This window comes from Vanessa cardui, chromosome 2 (genome assembly GCF_905220365.1).
Source record: "Vanessa cardui chromosome 2, ilVanCard2.1, whole genome shotgun sequence".
In the NCBI taxonomy this organism is placed as follows: domain Eukaryota; kingdom Metazoa; phylum Arthropoda; class Insecta; order Lepidoptera; family Nymphalidae; genus Vanessa; species Vanessa cardui.
In genome coordinates, this window is record NC_061124.1 from 7,883,951 (window position 1) to 7,899,839 (window position 15,889).

General features: G+C 30.1%; 1 protein-coding gene across 2 annotated transcripts in view; it reads left to right on the forward strand.

Annotated features, from left to right (window-relative positions):
• Positions 1 to 4,166: 4,166 nt before the first annotated feature.
• Positions 4,167 to 15,889, forward strand: part of LOC124541565 (ATP-binding cassette subfamily C member 4-like) — a 31,690-nt gene continuing 19,967 nt past the window's right edge. For both annotated transcript variants that reach the window (XM_047119485.1, XM_047119490.1), the window contains exon 1: positions 4,167 to 4,617. In XM_047119485.1, the coding sequence (XP_046975441.1) occupies positions 4,394 to 4,617 (224 nt within the window). In that variant the 5' untranslated portion in view covers positions 4,167 to 4,393. The remainder of the gene's footprint in view (positions 4,618 to 15,889) is intronic.

Below are 15,889 nucleotides of genomic sequence, written 5' to 3' on the forward strand. Positions count from 1 at the left end.
TGGCGCTGTTTCTGAACTCAATCCGGTCGTGTTGCATTTTCCGTTCCATCGGATTATGAGGGTTTATCGGTGTTCCCGTACACACTTTAATATTCCCTAGCTAGATAGTCTCCCTTGAAAATGGCCGCCCGGCGAAATCGGTCAGCAGGACATAATTCAATAGATGCTTAATATCAGTCGAAGTTATGATAATAATATGTGGGTTTATTGTTTGAAGTACAGAAAATGACGATTTTATTAAAGTACTTGTTAACTTTCTTAAAATATAAACCTACTTTAATAAAAAACCTGCGGTTTTTGGAGTGCAGTTATAACGCATGCAAACTGTAGGTACAATGTGAATTACATTTAGCTCTTCGAAAATTCTTTATTGACAACGAAAATTTAATTTAAGTTTTGTCGTAATTGAGTTATTAAAATTAATTTATTCTATTAATTGTGAATAACAACTCATGGCATTTTGATTGATTGAAACATATTAACACTAATATTACATGTAAGTTTCTAAATATCCCTACACTGGTCGTGGGCCTCCTTGCCTTTTGGGAAGGTATAAATCTTATATTATCACGCTGCTCATCTCAATCAGATTTGTATCTCACTATGCAGATTGCAGCTCGTTCTTTATTAACACAATTTGATATTGAATAAATTGTTTCATATTCATAATATAGTTTCTTATACTTTTACCAATAATGTGTGTATTATTTGGATCAATGTTTTTTTGGCACTTTTAATTGTCTCAAAATACAGAAACTTATTGTTATAACAGATATTAGCACTAAGGGTTAAACTATTCAATCAAAAATTTAATACTAATTAAACTCTGAAGTAGCCATAGATTATCGGCAGGTTCGATTTTCCAAACTGTTATATAGAATCCCTGTCATGAATCATATAAGAATATGATTTTGATACACTGTACGATCAGACACGCCGACTGGCGTCGTCCGGTGGATTGTCAATAAAGCTCATTGTACACGCATTGTCACCATTCAGTATGATGACCCCACTGCATATAACAATAACGTCTCAATACAACAATCGCTGGCGACCGGAAAATGTAGTAACTACTTATCGACTTTGTTACTTACATATTTTTCCATATCTCATACTCACTGCTGTGTACAATAATTGCTCGTTTCGTACCAGAATCCGCATGTTTCTTATAAGTTACATTTCCTTTTTTAAATTTAAATGACACATAACGATACTTTACATGTAGAGATTTTTTACGTGTTTATTTTATCGTATTTTGTGTCAACAAAATCGTAACAATTCGTGACATTGTAAAAAAACCTGTATTCATTCAATTATTGTATTCATCTATTATTGTCGTGTTATTGAAATATCCTGTACAAAGTAGCTCCACATTGAATCTCTTATTTAGACTCGTAAAAAGAAAAAAAAAAGTGCATTTGCACACAGTCGCGAAACTTCAACTAATTCAATATAATATTGAATGCACATTTTAATTTGTAATTACGTTTAAATAAAACTTTTTGGTCCAATTTGTTTAAATCAAGTTACTTAGCGATCACAACTTAATATGTATGTAACATCCAACGGTCCAAAGGTTTTGACAGCTAGCTAGCTAGCTAGCAGGAGTATGTTATACGCAAGAGACCGGTCCTTCAATAGATCGTTTTCTACAAAAAAAAACATACACCGAACAAAAGAATAACCGCTCCATAAGCGCTTCTCAAGCGTTGAGTCATCGCAGATCTTTTAGTGTAGACCTCAAGATAATATTTTAAGAAGAGACACGTAAAGATTAGTCCAATAACCGGTTTAAGGCACCTTTTCAAAGTACGCAGTCTGTCCAAATCGTCACCCTAAATTTCTCAGCGAGGTTCGTTGCCAAAATTAGGTTTTAATTTAGCCTGGTCTTGAGAGGAGTGAGAATATGGTATGAAGACGAAGCAGCAACGAAGAATAAATCGTAGTCCAACACGTGTACATGGGCACTCTCGTAATCCAACGGCAATCCGATATGACCGGTTATCGAAAGTTCAGACACAAAACCTGTGTAAACTCTTTCAACTAGATATTAGCATTTACATTATAATATAATACGTTACCCGTACCTCACCGTAAATTCACCTTCATAAATATCAACATATAATTATTTGTAAATGTTGTCAGTCGACTCCGTTGCCTCAATGCATCCGTGGGACAGGGACCGTCTTATACCATTATTCTACTTTATATACAAAAACAAAAGAGACGCGACAGCGGTATAATAATAGTCTTTAATTACAATTAAGTATTGTGTATATATTGGTTTAGTTTAAAACTACATGTAATGGTGTCTGTTTAATAAAACGATAACATATACCAATATTTATGATGATTTACATAAAAGTGATAAGTTTACACGTAAAATATGTAATATATGAAAAGATCTTTTTCATGATATATTTATATATACATATATTTAAGTTGTTTTTTTTTTAATCTGTCTAGACATTTATGATAAAAATATTTTCTTGATATTTATGTAAATGACGCAGCAGATGAACTGTAATCTAGGTATTGTACGCGTGGTGAGAAAAATTATTTTTATTATTTTTTAAATACATGTACATAACACAATGAATATGTGTATATATGTATATATTCTTTATATTGATCTACGAACATATACTACCGAATAAAGTAAAAAATCAGAAACAGAATAAGGCTATATAAATATGAAAAGTAAGTATAATATGAAGTCGTTTTTCCTTTGCAAAAGCTTCATTTTAATTCTTAATGGAATTTGATATGATTTTCTCTAATACTAAGAGTATCGCTCTTGTAAGATGTATGAGATGTAATGAGAATAGTTTGTATATTTGTAATAATTTGTACAAAATGGCTGAATTATGATGACAATTTTCCAAAAACTATTTTCTTACCCTTATTAGGGACTCCTCAAACCATAGTACATAGAATTTACATATCCTAATAATATAATACAAGTTATTTTCGTAAAAAGCTTTAAAAATTTAAAAAAAGTATATTAAAAAATAATGTTCTCATGTGAAGCCGAGGCGGGTCGCTAGTATACTTAAACAAAAAAATGAGGTCGCGCGGGACGCTCGGCAGATGTGAAATATCGAAATTAATTATTGTTAAAATAATTAAATAAAACCAATAAATAAATATGCATTAATATAAATAAATGTGTTCCATTACTAAATAAATATTTTTTTCTTATTATAAAAACAAATAATATTACATATATAACAGAAATGTTTAAGTATACGCATCACGCACACACACACAAAACAGTAGACTGACGGTATAAGAGAGGCTCACGTCGTCGTATACCGTCACGATACACGCGTCGGTTTTAAAGTATAAATATATACCATACTTTAAAATAACAGGGCGTTTCATACACCGTTTCTTCTCGGGTCTGGGTATTTTCATTTTATAACCGGTGGCAGATTTTACTTTGACCATCAATATAGTGTATTAATCCATTCATGAATAAAGAAAGTTAAATATTTACTTTGATCATCCATAAATAAGTGTACTGATCTATTCATGACTAAAAAAAGTTAATTATGCTATTTAATCTGAATGTTTAAATTCATATTTGAAATTTCTTAGGAGTTCTGAAATTCCAAAATGCATTGTTGCTTTAATTTCTTTCAATGTTTTAAAGATCACAATATTTTTTGCTTATGATTAAAAAAAAATATCTACTTATCTACCACTGAAATTATTTTTTGGAAAAGTTAAAACATAAAGTGTATTCCTTAAATCATTATGCCGATTATTTATCATTTAATTAAATATTCCTATTTTTACTATTTGACCATCTTCGTGTTATAAAAAACTGTGACAAGGCAGACGAGATGATTGGTCATCTGATGGTCAACGTCCATATCAGCCAATAGACATTGACAGAATCATCAAGTTATTTTAAATAAATAAATTGTAGTTAGAAATTGCCAAAAATACCTCGAATATTTTATAACATTCTTTATACTGAAATAACAGCTCGTTTTCCAACTTCTAATGTTCTCGCAATTGATATGATCCTAGGAGGAAAAATGTGCATTATCATCAAAAGCTTCGGAGCGATGTTAAGTGTTAATGAGGCTGTGAAAAACAAGAGTCATTGCCGAGTAAGACGTCGTTCAAGTGCTGTAGGTTCATATAAACGTGAACAGCTCGCGGCCGCCACTCAGTGGAAGGAGGTTAGCGTTCGGTCGGTGTCGTACTCTGTAAGGCGCTCTGCGCACGCGCACCCGGCACTAGCGCAAGTATCGCGATTCAGTTTATTTGACAAGAAATATGATCGTTTCACTATTTTAATATTTCGTCAAAAAGACGTTAACGTGGACTCGCCTCGCTCATTTCTTATATTTGTTCTGTGTCTTCTATTTTTTGAATCAATATGGTTAGTGGAAACAAAACTCCTGACAATCCTATGAAAATACCGCCGAAGAATCGTGAAAAGAAAACGAATAATTATAAAAGAGCGAATATATTTTCGAAAACATGGTTCGTATGGATGATGCCTACATTTTGGCGCGGCTACAAGCGGGACCTCTACGACTCTGATCTTACGAAACCCAAAGACAGCCACCTCTCCGACAAGCTCGGGGATCGGCTAGAGGCGTAAGTATTTTTTTTTACCCTATTTTTGTTAATACCTTATGAACTTGAAATCCTAAATATAAAGTACTTGAATATTATTTTATTTGTTATTCATTGTACATGTAAATATTAACGAAATCAATTTACATCTGTTGACCTCACGTTTACAAGGTAATATAAATAACGCCATTTAACTTGAAAAACTTAAAATCTAAGTAAAAAGGATCGTCATTACATTTTTGATACTAAATTATTTTTTAAAGTATATAATATATATTTTTTTATTTTTAACCAATTAAAAAGACATAAAATTACAAGTCTCTTATATTTTTAATTTTATATACATATAATATAAATCACTAATTAAATTATTAAAAATTATACACTTAACTGAGTGTATTATTTTCATTGAAATATGTTTTATTAATAAATACACGTTAATTTGAATAATTGCGAATTAAATAATACTAAAATTATTTTTAATTATATTACGGTAGCGGCGTGTGTCATAATAAATTATTCTAATCAAAAGCAATAAAAACTGTCGAATTAGTGTGATCACGATCTCAACCTTTAGATTAACACAATCGTGTTGTAGCTTCGTCTCCGCACCTCAAGGATCAATAATAATACACTCAGTAATAATACACAAATAAGGAAAACCATTGACTTTAAAAAAAAAAAATTAAAAAGTTAAAAAATATATGCAATAATCATTAATTAATTAAATTCACATATTTATCTCGAAGTTGTTTCGACAGGGCTTTAAAGATAAAGTCTGAAGCACATTTTAAATTCAAGTTACACAAAAAAAAGTAGAACAGCTAAGTTAATCCCACGAGCTTTCCAATCGTTCCCTAATTAGCATGACAGTTAATGGCATAATTATGGAAACGAGAAAAACAGTGGACAGTCGTTGCATACATTACATTCTTTTGAGATATACTATATTAAACTTGAATGATCATAAAACTACAAATTTTGGAACATTAACATATAATAATATTTGTGTTTAATAAAATTAATTTGCCCCAAATTGATATTTTTGACGCATTCGGTAACTCTGGATTTTTAATCGATGAATAGCAGATTTGAATTTGAATTTAACAATCGTTAAATACTTTAGATAATATTAAAATAGATCCCATATCGAAAAATAAAAGCATTCTGTAAAATTTTGCGGTTATATTATTAGACGATAATCAAGCAATGCTTAACTCTGTAACAAGCAGTATTCCAAGGTCTTTAAACTTCAGGTACAAACACACACACACACACACACACAAATACACACTATATCATATTTAAGTTATATTGAATCAAAACTTTCTTTTCGAAAGACGTAGTAATATATTGAACCTCCATATTGACAGTGATAATGTTCCATGTTGCTAAAATAAGGTTATTGCTTCCCCTTAATCATAATTTTATTCTTTACAAGTTAAATGTTGGCATGTATTAAACAGAATAAATAAATTATTTGGAATAATCTGTGTATAGCTTTTTTGAAAATGAATTATGTGCACTTTTAAATACAAATTGTGAATTATTCTTGTATCATTTTTTTAAAATGAAGCCTTTTATTTATATCGAGGACAAACCTGCGTTTTTAAAATGACACTATAATATTATTGTCAAAAATAGTTTGTTAATTCAATAGTAAAGAATATATAATGTCTTTATTATTTCCCTGCTATTTGATTTTTGTATTATCATTATTAGATAAGTGTGTTATTTACTAAACGATCAAGACATTTTGACGATAGAAGAATGGTTTATTAGGAAATGACACACTTGCATGTCGCTTCTCTTAACGAGCTGCATTTAAATGCCTATTAATTCGGCATTACTTAACATACATTTTGTTAGGTATTTATAATTCATATATAAAATAGAATATCTTAACATACTACTACAATATTCATTTTAAATTTACTGTTGAAATAAAAATATTGATGTTATTTATAAAAAAAAATTTAGCTGAATATATAAATATAACTTTATTGTAACAGAGATAATTTTTGGAACTGTGAAAGACTGTGAAAGAATTCATTGCGCACAAAAAATCGTAATAATTTTATCGCTAGTCAAGATATCCTTAAATGACTACTAAAAATCTTTATAGTTTTAATACACTTTTGCAACTTGAAGTATATCTGCTTTTCCATTTCCACTGATTTTCCACTGACTTCCTAAAAAAGAGTGTAGCTTCTAACTCCCTAATAATAGAATGACGGTTAATTCAATAATTGTTCGATTCTACTAGCTTTTTGTTGCTATATCGTTTTAAAAATGATGCCTTGCTCCACAAGAGTCAAATATATTCTCAAGGATAACTGTGTCCGACGAAGGGTATTTTTGTTAAGCACATAAGCGACACAGCCGGGAATCATTGCACCGTCATAGGCATTTTCAAGGAGAACAGGCAGTCCGCTGTCAAATACTGCAAAGCTTGCAAATACATCAAAAGTAGGAAAAGGCTAACAAATTAGAGGAATATATTAAAAAATGTATATTTTACTAGTGCAATATATAGACTTCGAATGAAATCTAATTAAATAATTCATATAAAATAAAAATAAGAAAAACGGATACATTAATAATTTTTGTTTAAAATATTACAAAACAAATATTTTAAATTAAACATTCTATAGGGATTTTTTAGTGTTTTATTATATGATTATATAGTGTTATTACTAAACCTTCTATTTTCTCGATACCAATATAAAATTAATGAATTCATAACAATTTATGAGGCTCCTATAAATAAACGACCAAAAGAAGCGTATTCCTTGTAGGAATGAATAAAAAACTAGATCCAATTCCCTTGTCTCTGGTTTATTTATAACTGGCTAAGATTGCATTACCAGGATCTGGGTGCGTTAACCTTTAAGCTTCGCATTTTTGTACTATAAACATTTTATAACACATTGAAATTATATAAGGGAAAGATGGTAACTTACATCAGCGTTCTATCTCTCAAAATAATTACCCGAAATCTTTTATATTAATCTAGAAGGACAAAAGAGTTATAATAAAAGTAAAAACAATAATATTCAGGCATACTTTTTTACTTCTTATTGTTATTTTTTAATTTATAATTGAACAGACTTAAATTAATAGTATTTAAACAAAAAAACATTTAAAGTATTTTTAAATTACGCTTTTTCTGAAAATTACAAATAATTTGTACCTATTTATGTTTTCTTATATCCATAACACAGTGAGTCGTTTTAAGATTGTCTTTGACGTTACTTCTTTTTAATTATTTTTTTGGTTGTGTAATAACCCCCATCCAGTAGATAACGTCTTATCAAAATATGTATTTATTATACAAATATATTAACAGTGTACACGAAAAAATCATACATTTTTAAATAAGAATGCTAATTACTTTTAATAAGTATGTTTAAACAATATAAAAATGCTTGTCTTCTGTGATGCAGAAAAATAACTATAATTTTGTAATTCATATAGGTTAACGTACATCAATTTCAATGTAAATGAACAGTATAGAAAAATAACAATATCGAAGGTCATATTTGGTTACAAAAGCGAATAAAACCACCAACCTATGATACACACATGTGTTTGTCACATCGTATTACGCAAAAATAGCGGCCCGTAACAAATAGATATTCTAAACAGAAGATTCTTTGTTTTAAATTTTTACACTATTTAAATAATTATAACCTTCTCGAATTGTTCCGTATTACTTAGAATCGTACGAAAATATATATGATGGTGATATTGTTTTAGGTTTTCCATAAACAATATTTTGTTTTCGAGTTCATAATGGCAATGATACGTGTTGTATTGGATAAAAAAAGAATAAAATTATGCGTAAAAGGTAATTGCGCTTATAAAATGTACAAACTAACTTCAGCAAATATGTTATACAAATTGTTTAAATACCTTAATGGTTACAAGCCCGTTGCAATACTGTGATCGGAGACGTAAATCTTACATGTTTTTAAATAGGTTTTTCTTAGAACTTTAAAGTAAATATGTGCGGTATTACATAATGAAAATAAGTCAGCTTACACACATGTAAGTCTAATTCATTGTCATTCAATCACAAATATTTAATTAATAGATATTCCGCGAAGCAAATGACAAAAATCTTAATTAAATACACATATACAGATTAAAAATAATTATGCGTGTCATTAAGGCTGCGTTGTAACTTTTATATTTTTGAGAAGATAAATGAAGATTTAAAAAGGGAATTTACTTTTTAAAACTAGGGAGTATTTTAAAAACGTCTTTTTTTTTTAAAAAGAAAGTTCAAGTTGATTCACAAATTTAAAATATTTTATGTCTAAGGAGCTTCTTCACCTATAGATCGGACTCGATCAAAAATACTCAATGATCTGATACAGCAAGTTGACTAGATAAAGAAGCATCTTTAGATCATTGGTGTTAATAGTTACTAGTGTCAAAACTTATATTTCAATGTCAGCGTTTAAGGCAGCGTACACACTAACTATTGAGCGTACCGTTCTTCTCTATCTATACCAATATTGTATATGCGAAAGTAAATGCCTCTTATTTATTCTCCGTGGAACCGATGAAATAGAAATTTCCGATGGAAATCGTTTGAATCCCTGAAAAGTATATAAGCTACTTTCTTAATTCACCCCTCGATAGGGGAGATTACGAATTGTGTATGAGCCCGTGAGCCCGGTTTCGTAGTCTGTGATGTAAGTATGGAACCATACTATAGAAAGAAAAAAATCGTGCCCATATAACTATTCCTTACATAGTCGATGTGCCACTAACCTTAGGAACCAAGATGTTATGCTCGTTGTACCTGTTGTTACGCTCCCCCATCCATCAAACCGAATCACAACATGTGATCTGTGCATAGACACGCCCACATAATATACTAGCGCCAATTAAGCACAGTACTTTCTGTGATAATTGGGAATGCAATATAATTTGACAAACATATATTTAAAAAAATTATGTTATTTGACTTAAGGGATCGACTATAAAGGCTCTTTACTTATAATCCAAAAACAATCGGTTAATGATGCTGATGATAATCAATAACTTGTAAGGAAATTGATAAAAATATTTTGCATTTGATTTGATTCGGGATATTATTCGGGATACTATTTGATTTTCGCGAGCTATTTATAGACAAATAAATTTCAAAGCTGATATCGATGTTTTTGAATGCCAGATCCAATATTAATATGTAAGACTGTTACATGTTGAGCGATAAATCGCATTTATTCGTACTTGAACTTCTCGAGTGAGACTAGAAATGTAAATGAAATGTCTTGCATTTAAAACTTATAACGCAATACAACGAGTTTCCTGTTTAATTTAGCCGACTTTCCGGGTAATTGTGATTACATGCTATTTCATTGGGTAATAGGGATGATGACAGCGGCACTTCGATATCGTTTCTGTGCCACACAGGAACCGGAGAGTCATTAATCAATTCAAGATGGTACTTTGGACTCGTTTAGTGGAACGCATTACAAATATGTGTAAAAACAAGCAACGTGATATTTAAGTACTTTTACTTGTATTTTGTGTTATTTTTATATTCCTTATTGACATGTGATAAGGAATATATTGATATGCCAGACTACCTGTTATCATTTCAATTAAAATGTAAATTCCTTTATCAAATGATTCGTTTTTAGTCATCTATGTCTTTACGGCTTATATACAATATTTGCAAACATTTATTTAACTAAGCCGGTAAAGCCGGTAATCGTCGTTATTAAGCTCTACTTTATATCTACATATATGTTTGTATATCAGTTAATTAAAAATATATATCAAAACTTGACCTCATTGGAAAAAATTATAACATTTCCATTGTCGAGTTATATTAGCTTTAGAAATCTTTAAAATGTATTTCAAAGTAAAAGTAAAGTAAGTAACAGCCTGAAAATTTCCCACTGCTGGGCTAAGGCCTCCTCTCCCATTGAGGAGAGGGTTTGGAACCTATTCCACCACGCTGTTCCAATGCGGGTTGGTGGAAAGTATATTTCAAAGTATTCAATTTGAATTTTATAAATTAAAATCACTAACTAATATAAGTATTTTGTTTATTGCAATACATTTCCAATAAATAAATTAAATAATGTTAGAAGTGGATAGAGAAAAACCATTTTATTTGTAATAGTTGGAATTGCAGCACAAAAGAAGTCGGGTACCAATTGGAGTCACATGCCCGTCCTAATTCCACAGAACGGCGCGCTCGGTATTGTGCGTCACGGTTAAGTAGCTGAGATCATGATGAAATTATCCTATCAATGTCTACTTGTCATAATACACCTTAACGATTCTCTGAAATACTTCGAAAAAAAAATTAACTGTCAATTATTATACCGCTTATTCTACCGCCAAATAACAGTACTCAGTATTGTTGTGTACCGGTTTGAAGGGTGAGTGAGCCAGTGTAACTACAGGCACAAGGGACATAATATATTAGTTCCCAAGGTTGGTGACGCATTGACGATGTAAGGAATAGTTAATATTTCTTACAGCGTCACTGTGTATGGGTGATGGTGACCACTTACCATCAGGTGCCCCATATGCTCGTCCGCCAACCTGAACAAAAAAAAACTTTAATTTTTTTTTTATTGTTTATGCTCCGGATATATTTTGAGGACTAGTTCTAAAAATAAATCAATATTAATTCGTTAGTACACGCTTACAAAACTATAAGAAACGTCAGAAATATAAAGCAAGACATAGATAACGTTTTAGGTAACACTCGATTTTCAAAAATTCGAAATCAGTTATTAATACAAATATGGACGAACCAGGGAAAGCATACTGGGATGTACAATCACTCGCCGAGTCTGTTTCGGTAAGAACGTCTACACTGTATTTAAAAAGTCGAGGGTAGGTATACACGACACAAAGGCCTAGAATCTGTGCGAATGGGAAGTACTAATCAAGGCGACGAGCGTCTTGTTAACAGGCACATTATGTATACAATATACTAGACTGTACTTAGTCACTCTGCACGTAACATTGACTTATACGTACTCGCACTGCAAGCAATTACTAAATACCAGGTGATGCGGGATATCTTAATTGAATGCAACCCATATGCACGATTTACGATTGAAATTATTATAATTGTAAATTAAATTATAAATGTTTTATGATCGTTCTAGTAATTTGACGTCATGAAAATTGTATCGAAGTTACCATATAAATAATTTATTGTTATTATCAAGAATAAACAAGTTACATAATTGTGCATATGAAGCTAAAGCTTTAGCTTTTAACTATGTACATATTAAGTGTTATATGTTATAATTATTACTATTAAAAATGTTCTTTATTATTAAATAAATAAGTCAAATTAATATTGTGACATGCTATTTTTTTTGTCCATTTTAAAATCAATAACATTACCTCTGTATATTTACATAAAAGATACCATTTTCGCTTTTCCTATTTTTGTATTTTATTCCTTATTTCCAAAAAAGTCTGACAGTTAAGACAAATCATTACTACTTTTTCTTATTTTTTTATGGCTTCGAACCATTACTAAGTATGGCAATTACTGACAATCATATTCCTTGTGACCACAACTTTAATTACAATACAATTTTCAAATAATAATAAAAAAACTGCGATTAAAACAAATTCATATTTTCTTGTCTCACAAGCTTGTTTGTCATATTCTCGCATGCACAAATTTTATCTTTCACAACTTGAATTATTAATTATGGTAAGAATATAATATAATAATACATTAAAACCTCTTTAAATTTAGATTATATTTAAGTCTTTGTAATGTATGCAAAAAAAGTATTGGAAATTAATTAGGTAGTAGTCGATTTTGGAATTGAATTCAACTAATTTCGAATGCATTATTTATTAATTGGTTGGTCTTAATCATCTCGAGAATATATTAATAAGAAATTGAACCAGTTTGATACAACACACCGGGTTCTCGTGATAAGTAACGCGTATACTTACATATTATTATTAAAATCGTGAGTCAGTATCGTTTGCATTATAATTTATAATGTATTATGTAATTTTATTTTATATTAATTTATAATATATTACCCATAAATTATCTATCTTACCTATCATCTAATTTTTTTTTTCAAATGGCAACATTTCTTATGGAGTTACGAAACAATTGAATATCAATAAATACAGAAGCTATTGTGTAATGTTAACAATCCTTTGTGAACGGTCGGGAGTATCTGATCTAGCAAGGGTTGCGTGAATGCGTCGAGAGTATTCGAAAGGAAGAATGACACATCGCAGTGCTTATTCAATTATCGAGATGGGTTCTAGAATTTTGCTTCAATTAAATCGTCTCGATTCCAGCCTACATAAATGCGATTTTTATTACACAATGAATACTTTTAGTTAAATTAAAAAATAAAATTAATGAGATATATATATTTGAAGGTCGTTTGATTATTATAGCTAAACGTTTAGGATATAAAGTTTGTAAACATATAGTGATAATAAAATTTTATAACAATACATTAATTTAAATAGAGTCGTTTTATAAAAAAAAAAAAAACTTAAGAGGATAGTGTATTTCTTTATAATATATTTTTACTTTAATTTGGACACTTGTAAATTATATAAAATAGACTAATAATATAATCGTTTATTTATTTGTTTTGTGGGGTCAGTCTCTGAAACGCAATTGTTCCCATTCATCAATTATTGTGACAATTATAGGTATCCTCCTGTTTTCACCACGATGGACTTTCTCAACGGAGATTAGTCAAGTGTGCAGTAGATAGAACTCACAAGTGCTTGAATTTTAGGGAATCAGGAAAGACCGCAATCCGACACAACCAGAGAGATTTTCAATTAAAGACAGCTTTACGTGATTTAGGAAATACTGAAGTGTAATATTGCGAACTTCTAAGATCCAGGCAAGCATTAACACGTTGGCTGTTGCACAATTATTTTATTATATTATATACTACCGACACGCTCCGGCTTCGCACGTGTGCAATACTGATACTAAATATACTACAGAATTTGTTTATTTAATTTTAGAAGTTTGCAATGTGATGTACATTGCAAACTTCTAAAATTATCAGTGTTTCTTTACTATATTGTTCATGTATTATATATAAAAACCTTCCTCTCGTATTTAATTATTTTTCCTATATTAAGTTTCAAACAGACGTTACGGCCTCGGCACGACAGAGAAATCTTTGTTTTTCCTAACCGCACTGCAAGGGACACACACATACGAGGCGTAGTGGACCTCGCACAAATAAATGTAATAATATCATACTAGCCCGAATGCAACAGCGTGAACAGATTTCATTCGATCGTTATCCAACTCATGTACAAACACATTATAGAGACTTTAGATGTCTCAAAACATCCTCACATTTTCTTAAGACACTACAGGATACTTTACAGTACGGCTGAATTTCATATTCTAATTAGAAGCTTGATAACAGAATGACACTTGACCCTATTACAAATCGAAATCGTCAATCAAAGTTATACTCGCTTTACATTAACTAGGTCATCCAAGCTTTCTTATACACAGAGGATCATACTTAAGATTTTTACAATTAATTTTAGAAAGTGATGAATTTCGACTGTAAAAATGGGACTGTCAGTGCTCCGCTTAACATGACATCGAAGATATTAAGACCCTTGTGAGTTTTCCATTACCAGACTTATAAAACGGTAAACTTGTGGTAGAATTACTGACGAAGGTACATTTCTTTATAAAAATAATTATAACTGTTTCACAGTATATAAAGAGTTTTTAAATATAAAACGACGCCGGTTTAAATAACTTCCGCAGTCCCTATGTAATAATGAGAATGGCTAATATAGTGATTATACTACATACTCGTAAGTGAACTGGTCATCTGACACGGAGTGACCTTCGGAAACAAGTCATATGCCACATCCTTGTTTATATTATAAATTTTTATCGACTACTCTTTCTATATGCTTATGTTTTGTAAACAAAGGTCAATGTTACCAGCTAAAAAAAAAACTTTTTATTTTGATTTTATTGTGAGGTACACGACAGACGGTCAAGAAAATATTTTTTTTCTATGCAAAGGAAATATTTCATTGTTTTTAAAGCAGCTGATACAACAATTAAATATATTTAATTACGTTAAATAAGAAGTTTTATAAAAACTATAATAATCATACTCAATACATATATAAATTACGATGATTTACTTCTCATTAAGAACCAATTTAACATTTACATAAGTCACTTAATTTACTTCAATTATTTCCTCTATGTTGAATATCACAAAAGCGTTAAAGTAAAGATATCACATTAAGCAATGATATCCTAATAAACAGATATGTTATGTCCATACTAAACAACAGAAATAAATAAAATTTTAACAAAAAGAAAAACCGACTTCAAACGAAACACTATTTTAAAACAAATGAATATGCACGAAAAAGTAATAAAAATAATTGCGTATTCAACATATTTTTTAGAGTCTTCCTAAGTTAAATGAAATGAAAAATATTAGACTACTTAAAAGTCGATTAACGATTATATCATGTAGTTATAGTTATTGGTATATTTGGAGCCGGTGTCAGCCACGGTGCCCTTGCCCCAACAATCAAAAGAAAGAAGCGATACGAGCCCCTTGATTGATCCAGTATATTATTGTGTAAAAGGTAATTTGTAAAAAACATATTTTTTAAAGTATTCTCGTATTGTTTTTTGATAGATATACTGCAGGGTTTTATTGGCTGACACCGACTCCAAATATAACAATAATTATAACTACATGATATAATCGTTAATCGACTTTTAAGTAGTCTAATATTTTTCATTTCATTTAACTTAGGAAGACTCTAAAAAATATGTTGAATACGCAATTATTTTTATTACTTTTTCGTGCATATTCATTTGTTTTAAAATAGTGTTTCGTTTGAAGTCGGTTTTTCTTTTTGTTAAAATTTTATTTATTTTTTGATTTTAAGTGAAGCTGATGTTGGCTAACTATTTTTTTTTAATATGGATAGATTAAGCGTTCCGTTTATATGAGTCAGAAACTAATTCGAGGACAATTTCAAAGGAAACTTGCGAATAAAGCAAAAATAGACTTTCGAAAATGTGGATTTAATACGTCACGCGGCGTAAACTACAAGGATCCCTCGAAAGAGCTGTAATCGAACTCAGCAAAAAAACGTTGAAAAAGACCAACTATATTTCGTACATCATATGACATCACTTCACATACACAAAATTTGATTAAAGATAGTAAGAAATTCTGCCCCATATCGCACCCTAACTGCGAGCCGTATAGGAGTTCCATCACTA